Below are 24,119 nucleotides of genomic sequence, written 5' to 3'. Positions count from 1 at the left end.
CCTCTTATGGTTATACCTTAAAGCAGAGGTAACCAAGGTCAGGCCTGAACCTGATTAAAATATCATTGGGAAATATTTAGCAAAAAATATCCCCCTAGATAACATTATGTTTTAAAATGTAAGTCAGTATGTGCCTATAGAGATTCTTAAGTAGGGATGAGTACTGCTCCCCCACTCCACCCCGCCTTTTTGTTTGACATCATTGCCTGGAAGCACTCTAGAAATGAGAGCTGTTCTTACAGGGTACCTTCCTCACAACCCTGGAAGGCTGGTAGGTCAATGTCTTAATTTTCTAAGTAAAGGTGATACCACGGATCCTTTGGAGGACACGTAAAGAAACTGAACCTACCGTTAGGTAACTTGGCCTTGGTCACTTGGTTTCTAAGGGTCAAAGCCTGGAGTTGAACCCACAAGTCCCCTCTCCAGCTCCACAGCTCTCGAGGCTTCTCCAGCCCATCCCAAGGGAAGCAGCCAGGAGGAGGACCAATGGAAATGAAGAGAAAGCAGAAAGCAACTTGTTCCTTGCCCTCAGGGCACTCACTGTTGAATTGGGATAGGGCATGAGGCTGGGAGGAGAGGTCACAGACATTTGTAAGGAATCATGCTGTAAAGTTTTCTCTGAAAACATGAGGGCAAGAGATGCATCCAGACAAATGCACAAGAAGGGTGGAGGAGGGGAGACATGCCTTTCACTGGTCCGTGATCAGGACATCCTTTATGGAAGCGTCTTGAGGGAAGGCATCAAATGCATTGGGGAGAGCCTGCTCAGATGAGGCATGGAGGGAGGGTAGTACAGGACAGGACCAGAAAATGGCTAATGCCTCAGTTTGGCCAAAATGCTGAATACTTTAAATGTAGAGAGAGTGGTTGGAGCCCCATTATGGAGGCACTGAGTACCAGATTAAGGAGTTTTTATGCTTTTAGCATGAGGAAGCTAGGGAAGTCTTTTGAGCATGGAAGTGATGTGGTCAGGCCTGTATATTAAGAAGATAATTTTAGTAGGTGTCTGAAGATTGAAATGGCATGGCTGGGTGGTGCAGTGGGTAGAGCACCAGGCCTGAAGTCAGGGAGGCTCACCTTCCTGAGTTCGAATCCAGCTTTGGACGCTTCCTAGCTGTGTGACTGGGCAAGTCACTTAACCCTGTTGGCCTCAGTTCTTCATTTGTAAGATGAGCTGAAGGAAATGACAAACCACTCCAGTTATCTATGCCAAGAAAACCCCAAATGGGGTCATGAAGAGTCAGACATAACTGAAAACAACGGAACAACCAACCAAAAGGATGGAATGGAGAAGGGAGAGACTGAAGGTGGGCATCTCAGCTGGCAGGTTGTTAGAGTAGTTCAGGCAAAAGGTGACAATGGTCTTAATGAGAGGAGTGGCAGTAGTATCAGTGAAGGGAAAAGCTTGAGACTATGGAGGTTGAATTGGCAGCAGATTAGCCATGAGGGAAGAGTTGCCATCAGAAATGACTTCAAATATTCAAGCTGGGTGATGGCAATTTTGATCACTTCAAGAGAAGTAGGGAAGTCAAAGGGAGGTGTTCATGGGCTTTTGGGGGGAGGGGTGAGTTGAATTTTGAGTTTGACACATTGTCAGGACTTCTAGATTGAGAGTGCCAGTAGTCAGTTGGAGATGTAAGACCAGAGCTTGAGAGGCTGATGCTGTTTCAAATATCTGAATTACTCTCAAGTGGAAGAGGGCTTAGATTTTGTCTGTTCCCAGAGGCCAGAACTAAGAGCAGGGGGGAAATTGTAGGGAAGGAGATTTTGACTTAAAGTAAGAGATTTCCAACAGCCAAAGCGATCTAATTTGGGGAAGTGAGGTCCCTATCACTGGATGTCTTCAACCTGAGGCTGGATAATCAATCACCTGCTGAGCTTTTCTAAACAATTGAAGCAGTAGGCAGAAGTTTGCACTAGGTGATGTCATCTGAAGTCTCTTCTGAATCTAAGATCCCAAGACCAGGGACCTTCTGAGAGCTGTAAAGAGGGGATGTGGGTCCAGCTTAACTCAGGAGCAGTGCCTAGTTCCGTGTGAGCACTGTGGTAAGCATAGTCCCTGCATGTGAGGAGTTTTAGCTTCTCACCAGAGAGCCAACCCAAGATAAGAAACGGTGACAGCATAAGGCCCAGCAGTAGATGAGGCCACTGTGTAGAAACTGGCAGAATTAAGTGGTTCAGAGGCAGAGCTGAGGGCTCTAGTGGGGGTGCATATCGCAGGGAGCACCCCAGTTGGCTTCTGGTAGGTGGTAGAGCATTCTGGGTCCTTGGTAAGGTTTGGAGGAGATGAGATATTTCTGGACTGGCTAAGACCCAAGCAGGGCAGGAAGGCAGCAGTGATGTACGTGAACAATGAGGAAAGGACCTGGCTAAAATTGGAAAGGTTCACATTTGGGGAGCTTGGGAAGAAATAGGAAAGGGAGGGTAGGCTTACATCACGGAGGGATGTAAGGAGGCCAGGCAGAGGGGTTTGGGCTGATCTCATGCAGAATGGGAATTTGGGGGAGGGGAGGTGACCAGTAGCTGAAATCTGTTAGATTTGCAAAAATCTAGGTGTGAAGTGACTGGGAAGAGGGTGGGGGAATGCCAGAGCAAAGATGAACATCTGGTGCACAGAATACGTAGAGGAAACCTCTGCATGAAAGAATGGACTGGCAAGAGGGAAGAGCTCCAGGCGACTAAGGGAAGGACAGGCTAGTCCTAATGTCTAGTTTGGCAGGTGTTGACTTTGAGGAGTCATGGGCTATTCTGGGCAGAGAGCATCAGGGTGTAGGAATAATAGTGCTGAACTTGGAGTCAGGAGAGACAGGTTCAGATCTTGCTTAGGACACTTGCTAGCTATATGATCATGCCAACTGGAGTCTAGGGCAAAGAGCTGACAAGCAAGTGAGAAGATTGTTCCAAAAGTCTTTGTGCAGTTTTAAGCTATTAGAGCATGAAGCTACACTGACTCTGGGACTTCCAGTATAGTTGGTATTTATATGGTGTTTCACATGCATTTTCTTAGTTGATCCATCTAAGGAGATAAGCCATCACTGGATGGGGATGGGGGTGTGGTGGGCTAAAGGGTCTGGAGCAGAGAGTTCAGTGGTTTGTGTGACTCCCAATGTGGAAACCCCCTCCACATATGCAGATAGACATCTTGTTGATATTTTATGGTATAGGTATGACAAGGGAGTGGAGGGGAAGACAGGAAAGAGACTAAGAGAGTGAATGGCTTGTCCATGGTCACAGCCAGTAAATGTCAGAGGCAAGACTCAACTCAAGCCAGGTCTTGGAGACTTCACACCTGTATGTCTCTCAGTGCAAATAATAATACCCCCATTTTATCCCCAGGAAATCAGCTCAGGAAGAGCAAGTGACTTTAAGGTCATGCAGTTTGTAAGTAACAGCACCAAGGCTAGAAACCAGACGACTCTAGGAAAGGATTTAAAGAGGTAGGGGAGTACCAGGAGAGAGTTGTAAGGAAGGGAAGAACAGAAAGAGGGGTCTGCAGAGTAAAAATCAGAGAATTCCTGGAAGATGAGGAGAAATGGATTTGGCGGTTTTGATATGGAAGTCTGCTGACCTTGGAGAGAACAGTTTCTTAAGGGTGATGAGGATTGAAAACAGATTGCAAAGGCTTAAGGAGGAGGTGGGGGCAGTGAATGTCGATGTATTAGAGGAATTTGCTTGTGAAAGGGAGGAGAGTTGATGAAGGGCAGGGGTACTTGGAGGCTGGGAATAGAAACAGGGTCAAGAACGGTTTGGAGAAAGTGTGGAGGGTGAGGCCTCCTTCCTCGGTGAAGATAGCGCAGGAGAGAGAGCACTAATCCAGTTCACGGCTCCCACCCTTACCGCTCCAGGCTGGCCGGAGCTGGGTTAGTGTCGGTGGGAGGGGTGGGGGTGGGGATGGGGAAGGAGGTACAGCTTTGGTAGGAATCTCGGAAATGTTTTCTGGATCTGTCTCAGCCCCACACTGAGTCCAGTGGTCACCCCGATTCCCACCCCCTGTTCTGTCTTGGGTCTGCATGAATCTCAGCAGGGAGCTGAAGTGGAGGTTCTGGGCTGGGTGCACCCTAGAGTAATGTGGGAGGAGACAGACCGGTCTGGAGGGGTGGGGGAGGATACGGCCTATACGTCCCCTTTCTCAGCCTTCGGACCCGGACTTCTGTGGGCCAGGACCAGATGGAGGAGTATTTGGGGGCAGGTGGCCATTGCCTCAGGTCCACTCTGTAGAAGTGGGGTCTCTGGCCTCTGACCTTGGATGTCCCCTAACTCTGCTTTGCTCGCGGCTGCTGCTCGTGGGTCACCCGAGTCGGTTGGAAAGTTCCTCCCGTGATCTTTTTTTTCTCTGGTCCTGGCAGAAAAGAGACCTTGCTCGTGAGGATCCCCGGTGGCCTCTATTGCTCTCTGGCTCGGGCCAGGAGAAGGTGTCTGTGGGAGCCCTGACCTCGTCCGAGAAGGGACAGCTCAGCCCCGGGCGGATCAGATAATTTAAATCGGGAAGGGACCTCAGAGGGAAATTTAGTCCATCCCCTTCAATTGACATTTGGAGAAACTGAGGCCGGGAAGAGGGGAGCTAAGCCCAAGAGTCGGCGGGGGCTGAGAGACCCTTCCAGGTCTAGGTCGGGTAGGAGTGTGGAGGATTAGCTGGGAGGCGAGGTGGACAGACGGACAGCTGCAGCTCGGTGGAGAGGAGGGAGGACGTGGGCCCAGCGGGGGCGGGGTCTGTTCTGGCCCCGCCCCTGACCGTGCGATTGGCGAGCCTGGAGGGGTGTGGCCTGGGCGGGAGGGGGCGTGGTTTCGGGGGGGCTGGCGTTTGCCGCAGGAGCAGAGCCGGAGCCGAGCGGGGAGCGGAGGGGCGGGGGCGCCGGAGCCCGCGGGCCGCTCCCCGCGCCCAGCGCCCGCCCGCCCGCCCTCCAGCTCTCGGGCTTCGGCTGCAGCAGCGCCAGCGGGAGGCGGAGGCGCAGAGACCCCGGCCCCGCGGGCAGAGACAGTGAGTGAGCGCGGCGTGGGGGGGTGGGGGCCCGCGGGCGGCTTCGGCCCTCTGGCCCGCCGTGCCGTAATGCCCACTCCGGGCGGGGGGCGGGGGCACTGCCCCCACGCGTGCCCTGGCATGGGGACGGGGTCTCGGTGGGGAGTGGGGCAGGCGATGACGTCACGCGCGGAGGGGCGCGGCCGGGATGACGTCACTGCCACCCCAGGTTAGGGTAGGGGGTCCAGGGGCTCCGTGGGTACCCACGGTGTCCGGGGATGGCGCCGGGGGATCCCCTGAGGCGGGATCCTCCGCCTCCCTCCCTTCCCCTTTCTACCTTGGACACCTGGGTCCCTAATTCCAGATGTCCTCTTCATCCCCAGGCTGAGGACGCCCCACAGTCGGGGGTTAGGGGGGCAGATAGACCGGGAATAGAGCCGGACACCTGGGTCACCCGTTCCCTGGTCATGTGTGTGGGAGGGTGCCCTTTAAACCCTTGGGCATCCCGCCAGATGCTGCCAGATTTGGGGGCGAGGTGTTGGGGGGGGGAGACTTAGAAGTCCTAGCCCACCACTGCACTTTAGGCCAAATTTTACAAAATCCTGAGCTCCCCTTTCAGCCTGTCCCAACTACCACCACCACGCAGGTAAGGATCAAGGCCAGTGTCCCCTGATTTCTTGGACATCCCCTTCCTCTTCATCCACCTGGGCTCTCTTCTTTCCCTACTTGCCCTTCTTCCCTCCACTCACTCCCCTCCCCTCCCACAGAATCTGACTCCAAAACTGGTCCTCCTCCAAGAAGCTTTCCCAGATTTACTTGACCTGTTTTTTGTTTTTCCTTGACTCCTCCTCAGGCTAACCCATGTGGTCAGTGTGGCCACCTTTTAAGCACTTGTGTCCTGGCTTCCCTCTTCAGGCCTTTAGCTTTGGGACCCAGGATGGGAGGGCACAGGATTGGGGGAGGGGAGTTGGTAGTGGAACAGCTACTGCTACCCATGTTCATTCATTCAACAAGCATCTATTAAGTGCAGAATGTGTACCCAGGCCTGTAGTAAGCCATGAGGAGATACAGAGTGTAGATAGCTAAGGGCCCTCAAGGACCTTGCTGGCTACTAGGGGAATAACAATTCTCCTGGGTTGTATAGTTAGGGGGAGTCTGAGATGGAAAATCATCACCAAGAGGGTTGGGGAAAGGGAGGATCAATTGGGAGCAAAGCCACAGAGTATGTATGGGAATGGTCATAGGGAGACTGAGGATCATCATGGGGGCAGAGAAGAGGCCAGTTTGGCTGGAGAACATGGGGGAAAGTACCAAACGTGACTGGACAGGCTGGGGGGGGGGGGAGGACCAGATTGTGGAGGTCCTTGAACTCTAGACACAGGCATTTAAATTCACAAGGTAGACAGCAGGGAGCTACTGGAGGTTTTTGAATGACACGAGAGGCAGCTGTGAAGTGTGTGTGAGAGAGAGAGAATCAAGGTGGGCTGGTGGGATTCTTTGCTTTAAACTCTGTTGGCTGTACCAGGTCTGGGGCTAGTGGTCTAGATAATGAACACACCATTCCCAGTGCCCAAGGGAGCCATCTATGATATCTGAGGGGAGCAGATGTTATAGTCACATGGCCCCTTTAAGCTGCAGATGACTGTGGAGGTCAGCCAGACTGGCCCGGTTATTGTGAAAATGGGGAAACTGATGCCCAGAAAAGGGACAGAGCTTCCCCAGGCTGCCAGATAGTTGAACCTCTTCCTCACCCTACTGGGGTCCAAGTAGTACTGTGGGGGTGCTGCCCTCCAGGACATCATGCAATCTACCTTCTGAAGACTGAGGAATAGTTAATAGTCAACAAGCATTTATTGAGCTCCTACTGTGTGCCAGGACATGGCACTAAGCCCTGGGGATACAAATAAGAAAAAGAAAGACAATCTCTGCCCTCCAGGAGCTTAAAGTCTGATGGGGGAAGACCATACACAGAAGGAATCTGGAAAGGGTGGGGAGGAGGGAGGAGAGAAAGTATGTGTGTGGGAAAAAGGTCTCAGTTTAGGATCTTCCTACCCCACTTCCCAATAGAAATAATAGCTAGCTTTTACGTAGCACGGTAAGGTTTGCATAGTACTGTACATAGGGTATCCCATTTGATTCTCATCTTGGCAGGTAGGTGCCCTAATTGTTCCCATTTTATAGATAGGGAAACTGAAGCTAAGAGAGATTAAGTGACTTTCAAAGGGTCACACAATTAGTGAATGCTTGAACTCAGACTCCTGAATTTGGCTCTGTTCACCAGATCCCCCAGCTGCCTCAAGAGTTCCACTGGGCGCCTAGCCCCCTCTTGAGCCCCAGGGGGTAGGGGGAAGGCTCTTTTTTCTTTCTGTCTTTACATCCTCAGTGACTAACACAGTTCAAGAGCTTGATAAATGTTTGGATTGAACTGAAGAATTGGACTGAGAAGGGGCAAGCTTAGGCCATACTACTCAGGAAGCTCACCAAGTCTGGAGAGAAGGCTCAAACTCTCTTCCGTGAGACTGAGAACAAGATGCTCCATGAGCTGCGGTGTGCCAACATAATTCAGGGATGCAAGAGTTCAGAAGTGGGTGAGATAGACAGTGGCCGGGGGTGGGGTGGGGGGGGTAACGAAGGTGGTGCTGGGCTGGTAGTCAGGAGGCCTTTGGGGCTCCACACCTCAGTTTCTTCATCTGTAAAAGGTGATTGCTAAATTCTCTCCTAATGCTGATGTCCTAAAGATATAGTTAGGGAAAGCTTCAAGGTAGGGCTTGAGCTGACCATAAGTGTTTACTAATGCCTGCTATGTGCTGGGGGAGGAGAAAGAGAAGTGAATGCACATATGATAGAAGCCTGACTCCCACCCTCAGCACTGGCATTATCCTGGCATATTTGGAGGACAGAGAGTCTGTCCCAATGGAAACAGAAGACATGCCCAGAGCTATGTGAAGCTCTAAGATCATAGGATTTAGCCTGGGGAAGAGACCTTAGAAAGCATTTGCCCCAATTTCCTCTTTCTTTTTAAACAAATGAAGAGACTCCTGCCTCGAGGTGGGAAATGACTTGGTCATCTAAGTAGAAAGTAGTAGAACCAGGTCCAAACTCACATTCAGTCTTCTTTCCATCACATCCTCCTGCCTCTCCCAGATAAGGCTGGGAAGGTAATTAGGGATCATGTGAGGTAGGGTCTTGAATGTCAGGCTCAGGACTATGGAATTTCTCTCCTGGGCAAATAGGGAGCCACTGAAGATTTGTGTGCTGGGGAGTGTTATGGTCAGCTTTGTGCATGAGGAAGATAAATCTCACTGTGTGCTAGATTGGTTGGGGATGAGTGTGAGGAGTAAGAAGCCTGGAGGTGGGGAATGGAAATGGAAAAGGCACAAATCTGGAACATGGCAGAAATGAATCTGGGAGTCAGGGTTGACCATAAGCTGAAAACTAGTCTCATGAGTGAAGCCAGAAAGAGGGGCCTGAAGGGCAATGGCATCCTCTGGATTTTGCAGCCTCTAGCCCCTCGTCCCAGTACTGTGGCCAGGGCTGTCACTTGAACCTAATATGATCACAAGATTTTAGAAATCCTGGAGAGGACCTTAGAAATAATATAACCCAATCCCCTGATTTTATCTGACATAGGCTGTCAGTAGAGGGTAGGGAAAGAAGAAAATGGAGAGCATTGAGACCTTTAGCAATCTACTGGCCTTGGAAGTAGGGCGAGGCTAGGGATTGTGGTCAGACTAGAGCACCGGTGGAGGCCCCAGAGATCTGTAACATTTTTATCAGTTATTTGGATGGCAAAAACATAGTTGGCATACCTATCAGATTTTTAGATGCCACAAAGCTGGGAGCGGTAGGTAACTTGTTAGACAACATAGTCCGGATCCAAAAAGATCTCAGCAGGTCAGAATGATGAGCAGAACCTAATAAGGTGACATTTTAGAAGATGATCATTTTGAACATGATAAACATTGACAAAGTTGAACAACTCCCTCCCCCAGCAAGTGGTTCTGAGATGGAACTAAATGAATTAACAGACAGCCCATCTATAATTTATAGACTCAAGTGGGATTTGAACCCAGAACTTCCTATAGTCAAGTCCACTTGCTAACTGCACCATGCCATATCTTGCCAAACAAACAACTAACAAGTGGGTTTGTTCCATGTCCCCTTCCAAGTCTGGCTTTCCCTTTTTTTAGAGTCATAGTTAATGTGTATACATTTCTGTTTCTACTGAAGGTGAAATGTAATAGGGATAAATGCAAAGTTCTACACGTGGGTTCAAAAAATCAACAGCACAAGGAAAGGATTATTCAATGAGTCTAACTTCCTGCGGCCAAGGGAGCAAGCCTTAGACTGAGTGACCAAGGGGACAGTATGGCATCTTGTATTCACTAAGGAGAAGAAAAAGAGTGGCAGAACAGATAGAACCCTGGATTCAAAGTCAGAAGAAATGGTTTCAAATTCTGGCTTTGCTACTTATTTGCATGACCTTGAGTAATTCCTTCCTCTTCTCTGGGCCCCAGTTTCCCTCTATAAAATGAAAAAGTTGGACTAGATCAGGGGCTCTTAACCTGGGATCTGTGAACTTGTTTTTTTAAAAAAAAAATTTGATAACTGTATTTCAGTCTAATTGGTTTCCTTTGTCATCATATATATGTTGATGAATTCAAAAGCGTTATTCCCAGAAGATATTCATAGGCTTCACCAGACTGCTAAAGAGGTCCATGATACCAAAAAAAAAAAATGAAGACCCCCCCCCCCCCCAACCCCGAACTGGATGGTCTTTTTGGTCTTGATTCTATGAGAAGAGGTTGGTACCCTTCATGACTAAGTTAGCCACCTGGATTAACGGGTAGTTTCTACCCCTGTAATAGAACTGCAACACAATTGGGAAGGAGAAAGGGGTGAAGAGGTTCCAGAGGCTGGTACTACAACCAGCAAAGGGGAAAGTCTAGGAAATCAAGCCTGGGCCAGTGTACCAGGAATTACTCAATCCTTGCCCCAATCCCTCTCCCTAATAAGCCCTTTTGACTTGGTTCAGTTCATTTGAAGTAGGGTGGGGTGGGTAATCAGACACCTGTCTCAGCTGTTTGGGGACAAAGGGACAGGGTCCATTCCTACCCCCCACCAGGGCTCAACCCGGAAATCCCCAAAAGAAGTAACATGAGCCACCCCCTCCACACACACATAGAGACACCTGTCTTGGATAGAGTGTGTTGAGGAAGGCCAAGCAGCAATGGGGTAGTACCCAATCCAGGAGTCTGTATTTACAGAAAACAGCTGGGTGTTTGAAGAGGTGAGGACTCCCTAGCTAGGCTTTGAGGGAGCTCACGTGTGCTTGCCTCTGTGTGTGTGTGGGGTGGGGGGGAGGTGCAATGTGTAAAGGTCTCATACTTTCCCTTCTGGAACATTTGTGCCCTGGAGCATTGCCTGCCTTCCAGCAGGGCTGGGCTGGCTGCTTCCCTCTCTGGGGACACAGTCCCCTGGTAATGATCAGAGTGGATGATGCTCCTTAAGAGATACTTACTCCCCACCCCTTGTGCAGACACCCATTCTGGAGGGAATTCTGGAGGAGTGGTGCCCCAGGTACAAACCTAGAAGTGTATAGTTTCAGATGTATTTCTCAGGCCACCTCACCTACCTGTTCCCACCCCTGAAACCCCTCCTTTGCTTCCTAAGCTTCAGGAAGTCCTCCTACTTTGCTCCCACCCCAGCACCTTTCTCTGTCTGTACTATGGTCCCCTTCTTCCCATCTGACCCGTCCCCTTCCCCCCAGCCATTCACAGGCCTCTGGTAGGGCTTCAGCAGGGACAGGGTTAAAGGCCAGGCCCCTCCTTTTGTCAGTGGGAGGTAGGAGCTTGAGGGGTGGGGCAAGGGACCCAGCAAGCTGAGAATGGCAATACCACCACCTCCAAGCCCTCTGGGTGAGTCACCCTCAGGCCAGGGGGCTCCTGGCTAATAGGATTAGGTCCCTGTGGGTTGGGATATTTGGGTGTCTTTCTAGCACCTCCCAGATTTAATTGCTGGTGGGGGGGGGACAGTATAATGAAAGCCTAAGCCTTCAGTTGTTCCTCCCTTGTGTCTGCTTTCCCCCCTTCCTAGATACACGCACACACCTGTAAAGGTGCCCAGGAGTGAGGGCACAAACACACGCCCCTCCCCCATTTCCGCATTCCAGTGTAGGGGTTGGGAGGGGGATCTGGGGCAGGTGGTGAGGTTAATGATAAATGGAGGCAGTTTAAGAATATCTTTTCCCCTTCTTCCCTACCCCCCTCCTCCTCACCCTTCCAGGTCAATGTTAGTACTGGCTGATGAACCTTTTGTGTCAGGCTAAGGAGTGGGAATGTTAGAATCCCCAACTCAGCATGGCCTCCCCACCCCCCACTCCGTCTTTGCTACAAAAAAGGGAGGAGGAAGCAGGAGTCTGAGATGGAGTGATGCCGGGGGCCAGGCATAAGTTTTACTGACTGTTAGAGCTTAGAGATCCAAGTTCAATCTCCTCTTTTTACAAAGGGAAAGACTACAGTTCAGAGTCTGGGAAAAGACTTCTTCAAGGTCAAGGTTGTTAGAGCCCCTCATCTCTAGGCCCAGTGGCTGAGACCAGAGGGGGAGGAAGGGACAAGTGTAAGCAGAGTTTCCCCAGAATCAATGAGAGGCCCTCTCCAAGCCTAGACATCCCCAGGTGGGGTCACTGGGAGCCCAGGGGCTGGGACTTGGCCATCTTTTCTCTCTCCACTCTCCTTTGGCAAGTTCATTTTGCTCTTATGTCTTTAATTGCCACCTCTACACAGATGCTTGCCATTGAGGCTTGAAAGAGTACTGGACTTGTAGCCAAGGGAAACATGAGTTCATGTTTGAGCTCCAGCACTTTTCCAGCTGTAAGACCCTGGGTAATCGAATTGATTGGTTTTTTGAGCCTTAGTTTCCTCATCTGTGAAACGGTAATACCAAGGCTTGCTCTCATGGGGTGGTTGTGAGGAAAGCAGTCTTTAAACTCCACAGCCCTGTATAAATGTGTTACTGTTATTCTGCCTCTGACCCTGACCTCTTAGTCTCATCCACCTCCCTCTTGTCTCCTGACTTTATTCTGTCAGTCAAGTATTTATTAGGAGCCTTGAAAAGGTTTCAAGGAGCTCACATTCTAATGGAGAGAGAACATGCAAACAACTATAAGCAAATATATTCTGTATACAAGAGAAATTGTAGGTGATCCAGAGGGAAGCATTAGGGAGGATCGGGAAGGGCTTTTGGCAGAAGGCAGGACTTAAAGATGAAGAAGAAGAGACGTCCAGGCACTGCTTCTCACCAGCTTCTCTTGTTCACACTCTGGGGGCTGCCTTTGACTTTCCCCTTCCCGACACTCGACTGTCCAGTCAGTTACCACATCCTGTCCCCTCCACTCCCCCAATGTCTCATGGCCCTCCACTTCTGCTTCCCCCGTGGGCCCCGTCACTACCCACACTGCACTTTGGCCTCTTCCAAGTCCAGTATCTAAATCCAGCTCCCTTTCTATTGTATCCTGCTGCCTCCCCAAGGTTCTCAAGGTCATATCGTTGAGGAATTATGGAGTCATAGAATGAGAACTGGAGGAGACCCGAGAGGCCATCAACCCCAGATGAAAAAAACCACACTCTAGGTAGGTTCAACAATTTACCCAGGGTCATGCAGCTAGTAAGTGTCGGAGGTAGGATTCAAACCCAGGCCTTTAATTGATTTCACTATGACATGTTGTCTCTTTGGGACACAAACCCAACAGACCCTACCAACCTGGGAAGTTTTTTAAGGAAGGGCCCCAAGAGAGACGGTATGTCTGTTAGCCAAGACGAGCCTAGCTAAATTTGGCTAGCTCATCATCTCGCTGGCTCAACAGCCCAGCAAGACCAAGGAAGGCATAGAGAAGTTGCTACCATGTGTTGCCCACATATAGATCATCTCCCAGGTTCTCGAAGTGTTGAAATTAGGCACAAATCGGTAAAAATTTTCAGTGGTCTACTGAGGAAAGTTAAGACTTCTCTGCCTGGTCTTCAAAGCCTTCCACCACCTGCTACCAAGCTATATTTCTGTCCTCTTTCCTCCCCTGATGCGTAACCCCATTCCGTCCTTCCTCAGCCACCCCACATCTTCCCTATGGTCCAGCTCAACTGGACCACTTTCTACCCTCTCCTGCTTAAGCCCTCTCCTCAGGAAGCCTTCCCTGTTGTCCCCTCACCCCTAATAAATAAATATAAATAAATAACTAGGGCCTTCCTCTTTGGGCCCTCCCAATCTTTTTTTTTTTTTGTGGGGGTGGATCCCTGGGATGCGTATGCTACGTTATGATACAGAGTATTGAACTTGGAGCTGCAAGACTTATATTTGAACTCTGGCTCTGCTACATAAGCTGTGTGACCATGGACAAACCACATAATCTCTCTGAGTCTCGGTTTCCTCATCTGTAGAATGGAGATGATAAAACTTATAGTACCTGTCTCACAAGATTGTTGGGAGGAAAGTTCTTTAGGGGAAAAATGCTACACCATAGAGTTATTATTGCTGCACAAGAACCTGTCTTTAACCTCTGGGACATCAACTCCACTTCCAGACTGGTGCTGAGGATTGTTTAACTACTACCTCAGCCCTTCTCTTTTCCTAGTTCTATTCTGGCCTAATTTCCAAGACCTAGCTCAAATCCTCACTCCCCTGGCCTCCTAAGACCTATCTCCCTGGATCCAGAGGCCTGTCATACCCCCTCTGTGATGACCTCCCTTCTTTGGCTCTGCCTGCCACTGTCCCTGGACCCCAATGCTGCCATTTCCTCCTCCTTCCTTTCTGCTCTGCCCTTCCCCCATCTCCACACACTCCAGACCACAAGAATGAGGCTGGATTTCAGAGTTTATTCACAAGGGAAAGAGGTCACACAGAAAACTCCAGAATAGGATTACAGGAAATTAGAGGTATGTAGAAAAAAAATAAAAATTGCTGCCCTCATTTCTTTTGCACCTGAAAGTTTACAAAAGCCATAGCAGTCTTTTTAAGGAGGTGGCATGTTATTCCTGTTTTACAGATGAGGAAACTGAGGCTCGGAGATGAAATGATTTGCACCAGGTGTCAGAACCCGGTCCTGTACTTTTTTTCCAGGACACCTGGGTAGGACATGAGCCTCCTAATTTCTTATGTAGCTCAAGAGGCCCAGGCCTAGCTTGCCCTCTTGATTCTTACTCCCTCCCTCCAGCTGTCACTCTCCTGGTGCCCACTTTGAAGCCCAGGGCCCCTGGCTAATTTAAGTTTGGCTACCAGGATACCCCTGTTCTAGTATCACCAGCTTCTTGGTTACCAGAGTCAACTGCCCTGCTTTGCCAACAAGGGGCAGTAGATGCCTACAATTCTAAGAGCACCTAGGATTTTTGGCTTTGGAGCTGGAAGGACCCTAGTCATTTTGCAGGTTAGGAAACTGAGATCCAGAGAAGCAGGGACTCAAAGTCACACAGGTAGCAAGAAGAACTGTCATTCAATCCCCGGGCTTCTGACTCTAACTGTGTAAGCTGCATTTCTTCCACGGTACTACAGTGGACAATTCAAGTTTGCCCATTGTCCAGAAATGAGGATAATCTGCCCTGAAATCCAGTTTGCCTCTCATTCACAAAAGCCATCCTTTTCGTGGTACATGATAATTGTGTTAGAGTCATCTATGGAGTTCTCTTATTCCCTGCTAGACCATAAGCTCTCTGAGGGCAAGGACTACGTCTCATCTAAATTTTTGTCCCCTACCATAACCAGCAGTAGGCTCTCCACACACAGAGACTTTGGCCTTTTAACTGAGTCCAAGTTCTACAGAACATATCCTTTTATGAAGGGGATTTGTTCTGTGAAGTTTGGAGTCAGTCAAAGGGCTGCACTTGAGGACCTAGAAGGCCACATGTGGCCTTGAAGCCTCAGATTTCCCGCCCCTGGTATAAGGAATGTCTGGAAGAGGAAATTCCCTTTACTAATATAGAGTGATGCCTTCTTCTGTTTTAGAGAGTTGCCCAAAGCCTGGAGAGATTAAGAGATTTGCTTAGGGTCTCACAGCTGATATTTGACAAAAAAAGGACTTGAACTCAGGTCTTCCTGGCCAGCTGGCTATCCTCTGCTTTGCAGCTTTTTACACATACAGTAGACATTTAATAGATGTTAGTTGAATGAATGGATGAGTGAAGGACCATTCTGGGGCTGTGGAGGCTGGGACCAGAGGGAAGAGTGTCCCCTGGCTGACCAGCCCCCTTGTCTGCAGTGCCCCGCTCACTCAGCCATGGCGAAACTGGAAACCCTGTCCGTGTGCGCTGACCCTGGCCGCGACCCCCTCCTGGCCTTTGCCCCTCGGCCACCTGAGCCCCGCCCCGCAGCCCCTCGCCTTGTGGCCATGGGCAGTGTGGGCAGTGGTGTGGCCCATGCCCAAGAATTTGCCATGAAGAGCGTGGGCACGCGGACAGGTGGGAGCTCAGGTGGGGGTGGCCGAGGGGGCTACCCTGGGCCAAGGGGCAGTGGGCCAGGGTCTGGCAGTGGGGACCTCCCAGCCAGATACCCCTCCGAAGACAAAGCCCTGGCCAACTCCCTGTACCTCAATGGGGATCTGCGGGCCGGGGCCAGTGGCGGTGTCAGTGGAGATCGGACAGATGCCTGTGGCAACATGGTCAACAGCAGCAGTGACAAGGCCCCACCCCAGTACCGGGAGCCCAGCCACCCACCGAAGATCCTGCCCACCTCTGGCAAGCTGGACCAGGTCAGCCCTGCACATGGCCTGTGCCATCTTTAGGCCACTCTTTCCCTACCCCTGACTCCCCACCAGAGGAGGGATTCCTCAGCTGGAGGGGCTGTGGATAGGGAGGCTTGTGGGTGGAGGGCTCAACCCCCTGGATACCTGCCTCCCCTAGCATACAAGGAGCACAGGATCCCAGCTTGAAGCCCTGTCCGTTTTTCTTAGTGTATGAGCAGCAGAGGGTGCACTGTCTTGAGTTCCCACCCCCATCTTCTCCTTACACAGTGAGCAGAAGGGCCCCTACCTCCCCTAGTGCATGTGAAACAGACCCTCAGCCCTAATTGTTGCCTCCCTACGAATCCTGGGAGTAGAGGCCCCATCCTGAGGTTCTGTCTCCTCTTGCAGTGCACAGAGCCTCTGGTGAGACCATCAGCCTTCAAGCCAGTTGTGCCCAAGAACTTCCATTCCATGCAAAATCTGTGTCCGCCCCAAAGCAATGGGGCATCAGATGGGCGCAAAGGCCCTGGGGGCCTGAAGGGTGGTGGGCTGGACAAGGCACGGACTATGACCCCAGCAGGCAGTAACAGTGGGGGTGGTGGAAGCAGCAGTGGGGGTGGAGGACTCTCCGACTCAGGCCGCAACTCACTGACCAGTCTGCCTACGTACAGCTCGGGCTATAGCCAGCACCTAGCACCCCTGAGTGCCTCTACCAGTCACATCAACCGCATTGGCACAGCCAGCTATGGGGGCGGGGGTGGCCCCAACAGTGGGGGCCCTGGCTATCATGACCTTTCCTCTTCAGACAGTGGGAGGGCTTCCAGCAAGAGCACACCTTCCTTTGGTAGGCTGAACCCCTTGGGGTCTGGGGAGGGCAGTGGCTCCAGTGGCGTGGGAGGGGTTGGTGGGGGCCTGGGCTCTTTCCCGGCCTCTCCCCCTTCACCGGATGCAGTGATCCAGGAGCTGGAGGAGCGCCTGTGGGAGAAGGAGCAGGAGGTGGCCGGGCTGCGGAGAAGCCTGGAGCAGAGCGAGGCAGCCATTGCCCAGGTGTTTGAGGAGCGGCAGAAGGTGTGGGAGCGAGAGATGGAAGAGCTGAGGCAAAACTGTGCCGGGAAGCTGCAGCAGGTGACCCGCCGTGCCCAGCGTGCCCAGCAGGGCCTGCAAATGCAGGTGCTTCGACTCCAGCAGGACAAGAAGCAGCTTCAGGAAGACGCAGCCAGGCTCGCTAGGCAGCGAGATGAACTCCAGGAAAAGGTGGCTGCCTGTCAAAAGGAGCAGGCTGACTTCCTGCCCCGTATGGAGGAAACCAAGTGGGAGGTGAGGGAGCTGCGTGGGGTTCAGGGGTAAACTAGGCTTGCAGATAAAAAAACCAAACAAAACCCACAAGCCTGGCAGGTGGCTCTTCCAGCACTAGCACCACCACAGCCCGATCTTCTCACTAGAGGGGGCCAGAGAGGCAGAAGGACCTTTGGGATCGCGGGGGTGTGGTTTGGGACTGAGTTTGGAGGCTGGGGATCGCGTAGGGGTGCTGCTGGGCGCTGGCAGACGTGGGGGTCTGTGCTGGGCATGATGTAGGAGTCACCTCATTCGCCCCCAGGTGTGCCAGAAAGCAGGGGAGATCTCGCTCCTAAAACAGCAGCTGAAGGAGTCCCAGGCGGACGTGAGCCAGAAGCTGAGCGAGATCGTGGGGCTGCGCTCGCAGCTGCGGGAGGGCCGGGCCTCCTTGCGCCAGAAGGAGGAGCAGCTGCTGACCCTGCGGGACTCGCTGGGCGTCAAGCAGCCCAGCCTGGAGCTGCAGCTCCAGGGCGACACGGAGCTGGGCCCGGGGCTGCGCTTGCGGGACCGCTTGGGCCCCGGCGAGCCTCGGGCAGGGGAGGCTGCGGCAGCCGACGGGACAGCCGCCGCCGCCTCCGGGGAGCCCGCCGAGCTCTGCGAAAGCGATGAGGCCAAGATGCGCAGACAGGCGGCGGCATCCTCATCTTCCTCCTCGTCCTCGGGGCCCCCTCAGGACGGGGAGGGCGACCCAGCGGACACGGCTGGAGCCCGGGCCCTGCGGCGGGAGGTGGGCCGGCTGCAGGCGGAGCTGGCTGCTGAGCGGCGCGCCCGGGAGCGGCAGGGCGCGGGCTTCGCGGAGGAGCGGCGCGTGTGGCTGGAGGAGAAGGAGAAGGTCATCGAGTACCAGAAGCAGCTGCAGCTCAACTACGTGGAGATGTACCAGCGCAACCAGGAGCTGGCCCGGCGCCTCGGAGAGCTGGGGGCCACGGGCGCCTCCTTGCCGGCACCCATGCCCCTGCCCGGACCCGTGCCCGCGGCGCACGGCGGCTCAGGGGAAGAGAAGAAGGCCTGGACCCCGTCCCGCCTGGAACGCATCGAGTCCACTGAAATCTGATCCCAGCCGGTCCCCGAAGGACAGGTCCGTGGGCACTGAACTCACTCTCCTTTTTTTTTTTTTTTCTAGTTTGGACAAGATGACCAAGGCCCCTCCCCCAATGACCTATGGTGGCCTTTGGTCCTGAATCTAGGTCCATAGCCCCAGCCCCTGGGGAACCCCTGCTTTCACACCCCTTCCCCAGAGTCCCCAGACCAAAGAGGTTCACGAAGCTCCGGTGACCATACCCCTATCCACCCACGCCCACACTGTGTCAGCCCCAAGATTTTTCCATTCCCGCACTCTAGGCTTCCAATCCCAGGCTCCTGCCTGGAAGAGGAGGAGGAGGAAGGCACTGGCTAGTCTCCTCAGGATCCCTGGTGGGGTGGGGGTAGAGGCACATAGAAACTTAAGTAGGTAGCTGGTGGAGTGGGACTTGGACAAGCTGGGGGCTGTCCCTGACCACCAATGATCCCAAAGCACATTTTCAGCAAAAGTTCTGGACCAGTGTCTCCCCTGCATCTCCCTGTCCCAGCCCTTGCCGAGTCCCCAGACCCCATCTCCTCCATGCACTTTCTAATTGGGGGTATCTGCTCGGCATGACCAAAGACCCTAGGGCCCTCCCCACACACACCCTTCGGTAGAGGTAAGGACCCCTCCAGCACTTTGTTCTCTAGGACAGTTGCGGGGTTGGGTTGTAGATGAGGTGCAGGATGCAGGGTTGGCTGCTGAAAGCCTAGGAGTTCCTGTGTGGATGGAGATGGGAGTTGAGTGTCTATCAGTTTGTCTGGGTCCTGCCATCTCAATACCTATTTCCACCCCCTCCCCAATCTCAGTCACTCAGTTCCTGCCCCAGTATCTGTCCCTCCTCCCCTCCCTAACCCCCAAGGCTGAACACTGCCCCCAGCCTAACCACCTCCCTACCCCCATCCTTGGGGCAAGAAGCTTGATCTCTGACGCATCTCTGAAGCATTTCTGAAGCATACACACCTTTAGGGTTTGGGTTATTTTAGGGAAATGACACCAGGCCTTCCTGTGATGGGGCTAGAGGTGGGGGCCTTCTTGGGATTCACCAGCAATAACAGGGAGGTTCAGCATCGTCATCTCCCCCCATCCCCAAGCTGACCTGGGGGGAGCTGGTAAATCTTGTGCCCTCCCGACCCCACCCCCCCAAATCAATGGGCCCCCACAACTCCAAGCCCTGACTGCCCCCAGCCAACTTGGACTGTTCTTGAACAACCAAACTTCAAATTCTTTAGACCCCTGAGACACCCCAAGAGCATGATGGCCAGACTGACCCTCAAGGGTACAGATGGACAGGCCAGCCCCCTGGGGAAAAAGCCAAGGAACAGACTGGGGGTGGGCTGGGAAAGTGAAGCCCTGGGGTGAGGGACAGAGGTAGGCTGCAAAGCCTGTAAGAGTAGGAGCACTCTCAGCCTTTGAGAGAAAGTGGGTCTTAAAAGAATACAACCCTTGTCTATCTGTTTATCCAACTGTGCAGGACTTTTGGAGTTTTCGCAAAGAAATAAAAAAGAGAAAGGCCAACCCCTCTAAAGGGGACTTCCTTGGTCTCTGTCTTTATTGGTGGCATGCTGGATCGTTAAGAGGGTGGGCAAATGAGGTTCAAAATCCAGGAGTCAGCTGGCCCTACTATGTTGGCAGTCTGCAGCCCTGAGGCCACATGTGGCTGCAGGTTCCCTACCCCTGGCCAACTCAAAGGATTGTGTCAGATTTTCTTTGTTAGTATCCTTGGGCCCCACCCATCCAGACCCAGCTGAAGCCCCTTCCTGGATGAAACAATTGCTGAGTGCTGCTCTGAAGGATGGAGCAAGGATGGAGGCCCAGCCTTGATCTGACGGAGCTCCATTTAATTTGGAGGCAGTAGTTCAGTACAACATGGGTGTTGGTGGAAGGTCCCAGCAGGCAACACTGGGCTCAGGCTTCTACATAGATCTTCGTCTTTAATTGGAATCAAATACTTAAACCAACCTATCCTCTGTTCCATCTTCCTGTTGTGGCAGCCCTGAGCAGTCTCCAGTTCCAGCTCTGCCATCCCTCTAAGACTTTGGGAGTTAATTCAATTCCCTTATCTGTAAAATAGAGTAGAAAGAGCAGATATCTCTTCTGGGGGGAGGGGGAGGGTGGTGAACTTGGGGTGGAGGGTTAATTGCTCTCTGACCTTCATATGCAGAAAAACAGTCCTGACATTAGTTCTTGGACTTCAGGCTCTACTTTCTCCATCAAAGGGAGATGGAATTTTTCTTTTCTGAGAAGAGGAAGTGAGAATTCCTCTCTTTTTTTCTTCTAGAAGGATACTCAAAGTACACTACCTAAAGTAAAAGCCTGGATTTTGTGATGCTTCTCAGGCTTACTCCTACAAGCCCTGGGTCCACTAGAACCCGCTTCACCCCCAAGTGCTGGTGGTACAGTCTTTCTAATGCAGCGTTAATGATGATCTGACACCTCAAAAATCTCCAGGCTTCCCATTGCCTATTGAATCAATTATACACTCCTGACCCTGGCATTCAAGGCCATCAGATGGCCTCAATATTGTGGTTCTTTTTACTCTTTGCTTCATACTACAGAGTTAGTCGATGTTCTAGCCAATTGGACTGTTCTCCCTCTCCTGTTCCCATCATGCCATTTCTAGCTCTTTGGTTTTAACACATATACAAACACACACAGAAACACACCTCTCTACCACCTCCCATACCTGGAATGAACTCCCTGTCCCCTATATTGTGTCCACTCCATGAAACCACCCTGCCCTTCAGTGAAAGTGATATTTCCCTTTTCAAAGTTCCCATAGGCCTTTGCTGGGACCTCTCTTTGGCACTGATTGAACATTCTGCATTATAGTCATTTTCAAATTCAAATATTAAGTACTTCACTGTGCTAGTTATTAAAAAGAAAAGGAAGCTGTCTTCAAAGAGTTTTCAGACAGTCTGTAAAGAGGTATAAGTAAGGAGTGCTGGTAAATTTTTAACAAGAGCCCCGCCCACCCCCCCATGCACTATATACTTTTAAGTTTAATCTCCATCATTATCACTTTCTTAAATCAAGATAACAAAATAAGCCCTGATTTTGTAATGATTTCTGATTTCAGAGGTATAAATTCTGAGCTAAAAATTTAACAATTGTCTGGCTTGCTACTTCATACCTCTGATAAGACACAGAGGGAGATACATATAACAATTACCTTCCTCCAACATACCCCTGATGAGATACTTGTAACAAAAGTCTAGCCCCTAAACACCCCTGATAAGATACATAGGAATATAATATAACAATTGTATTCCTGCAACACGCCCCCCCCCCCCCACGAGATACATAGAGAGATACATATAGTACAGGGTAGGCTATGTTTGGGTCCGAGAAGAGCATTGGACAAAAAGAAGAATGGACATTTGAAGTAGGAGAGAAGGTGGTTAATTAAAGGAAGAATTCACGCCTGAGCGGAGCCTTGAAGGAAGAAGATTGTGAAGGCTAAAAGAAAAAATGTGACTTCTGAGTTGAGCAAACACCTTGGATATTAGCCAAATGAGCAAGGGGTGGGGTGGGGCAGGGCAGAAGGCTGGGGAGGATTGGTAATGTTTGCCCTTAATTCTCGAAGAGGGCTATGACTTGAGGCCAGGACTTGGAAGTGAATTGGATTTAAGTGAGGCAGGGCTGTGCAAGGTCACCAGCCTCACTTTCTTCTCTGGAGCCATCTGAATCCAGTGGCAAAATATAAATCAGGATGACTGACATGGCCCCACAAATGGTACCTCTGGCAAAGTATGATATGATGGGTGTGCTGCCCAAATATCATCTCTGCTTCCACTGGTACTACCAAGGTTGTGGTAATGTGAAACAAGGCTGGAGAGGTAGGTTTGAACTAGACTGTGAAAAGCCTGGTTCAGGAGTTTGTTTTTCATTCAGCAGACAGTAGGGAGCCACTAATGTGACATGGGCAGCTCTGTGAATTAGAAAGATTATTTTGGCAGCTATGTGAGGAATGGATCATAGAAGGGAAAGAATGCAAGCAGTGAGACCAATATTAGCAGGTCATTATAACAGTGCAGGTGAGAATCAATGAAGGCTGAACCTAGGCAAGAAATAGGGGATGACTTCCAGAGCTATTGCACAGTTGGGATTGACAGGATCTGGCAATGATTGGGGGGAGAGGGGAGGGCTTCGTGGGTAGGTGAGAGAGAAAAATAAAAAATGACCAAGTTTTCAAGGCTGGGTGACTACAAGGTTGGTAATACTATTGCCAAGTCCTGAAATAAATCAAAGCCATGAGTTGAGGAATAAAATGTCTTGAACTGAGATAACAGGGTAGCAAACCTGCCATCCTGGGGGATGTCCCATGAATGCAGAATGCAATGGTTTTCCCAACTCCAACTCCTGTGCAAAAGCTTTTTATACCTTTAGGAAAAGAAGGGAAGGAGGTAGTATGTGATAGCAAGCTCTGGTCATGAGACTCCAGGGACCCTTGGCAATTCAGGCAAGGAAAATCACTTCATTCTGGCTGTTTTACCCTTCATTCTATGAGTCCTAATGGAAGGGGTCAAGGACATTAGAAGCTGAGATCCAGCTTAAGCTAGGTTCCTTTACAAGGTAAATCTCTGGGTGGGAGGACTTAAGAGTGTGGTTCAGCTCAACCTAATAGCTTAAGAGTACTACTGTAAAAACAGTACTGAAATTCTGACCTTACCAGGATGATTAAGAGAGTAGCAAGTAGCCTTTGGTATTAAAATTTTTCTGTCACTAGCAACAAAAATAGGAAAGCTAGAACCCAGGAAAGGTTTGAGTGTGTATGTGAAGATATGGTTATTTTAATTTTAATCACCTTTGGGCCTCAGTTTCTTCAACTATAAAGCAAAGGAGAAGGAAACAAGCATTAATGAAACAAGTTTGACAAATATAACCTTATTTGATCCTCACAACAACCCTTTGAGGTTGGTGCTTTAATTGGCTCCATTTTACAGATGGGGAAACTGAGGCAGACAGAGTTTTGTTTTTTTTTTAGTGACTCATCAAGGGTTTGGGGTCACATCTGAACTCAGATCTTCCTGACTACAGCCCCAGTACTCTACTACCTGTTATTGTTGTTGTTCAAGTTGTTTCAGACTCTCCATGACCCCATTTGGGGTTTTCTTGGCAAAGATACTAGAGTGGTTTGCCATTTCCTTCTCCAGCTCATTTTTACAGATGAAGAACTGAGGCAAACAGGGTTAAGGGACTTGCCCAGAGTCACACAGCTAGTGAGTGTCTAGGGTCAGATTTGAACTCAGGACGATGAGTCTTTCTAACTCCAGGCCCAGCACTCTATCCACTATCCATTTAGCTGCCCTGTACCACCTCTATAAAATGAGGAAGCTAAAGTAGATGATCTAAGGTCCCTTTCAGCTATAAATCCTATGATGCCAGATAATAATTGAACTCAAGGGTGTAGATGAGATCATCGAAGGAAAGAGTATAAGGAGAAAAGGACCCAGGAAAGGACTTTGGAAGACACCTATATTTTTAGGAAGTAGGGAGTAACAGTAGTGAGGAATACTAGTGACATAGAAGCCAAGGCATGGGAGAGCTCTAAGGAGGATGTTCAATAGTGTTAAAATCTTTGGAAAAGTCAAGGAGAAAGAGGATTGAGACAATACCACCTGATTTAGCAGTTAGGAGATCATGTTGGTGATTTTTAATGGAGGAGTATCAATCCAGTGATCAGATCAGAAGCCAGACTACAAGGGATTGAAGAGGCAGCTGGTACACTTCAGCAGGGAAAGAGAGAAGAGATATAGGATGATAGCTTGAAGGCATGGCAGGAGCTGATGAAGACTTTTTTAGGATATGAAATGTCTGGATTTTTGCAAGTGGTTGCTTCCCCTACTAACCTTCTCACCATGAAAGGGTAAGAAGAAAACAGAAGAGATTAAAGGAGAGATTAAAGATAGAAGAAAGGAATAATGAATGATCTGTAGCCCAGATCCAGTCACAGGATGCTCCCTCCCCCAAAAAAAATTGTAGCCCAAGTTCAAGGCAGGCTTTGTGGACCAATATCTACTCAGAAACGTAACTCATCATCAGTTTACCAATGTTTTAAC

At 50.6% G+C, this 24,119-nt stretch overlaps 1 protein-coding gene across 2 annotated transcripts; it reads left to right on the top strand.

Moving 5' to 3' along the window:
* The first annotated feature begins 4,902 nt into the window (after positions 1-4,902).
* Positions 4,903-19,581, top strand: LZTS3 (leucine zipper tumor suppressor family member 3). Of its 2 annotated transcripts, XM_036764721.1 has the most exons (5): positions 4,903-4,978; positions 12,487-12,587; positions 15,201-15,689; positions 16,071-16,979; positions 17,260-19,581. In XM_036764721.1, exons 3-5 carry the CDS (start codon positions 15,219-15,221, stop codon positions 18,049-18,051), a joined length of 2,172 nt encoding a protein of 723 aa, XP_036620616.1. In that variant the 5' UTR covers positions 4,903-4,978; positions 12,487-12,587; positions 15,201-15,218; the 3' UTR covers positions 18,052-19,581. The 2 variants fall into 2 exon arrangements, with proteins under 2 accessions (XP_036620616.1, XP_036620617.1); XM_036764722.1 differs by lacking the exon at positions 4,903-4,978 and having other exon boundaries at positions 12,291-12,587.
* The last annotated feature ends 4,538 nt before the right edge of the window (positions 19,582-24,119 follow it).

This window comes from Trichosurus vulpecula, chromosome 6, assembly GCF_011100635.1.
Source record: "Trichosurus vulpecula isolate mTriVul1 chromosome 6, mTriVul1.pri, whole genome shotgun sequence".
NCBI classification, from domain to species: Eukaryota; Metazoa; Chordata; class Mammalia; order Diprotodontia; family Phalangeridae; genus Trichosurus; species Trichosurus vulpecula.
Note: the sequence above shows the minus strand (reverse complement) of the source record. Positions and strands in the feature narration are given on the sequence as shown.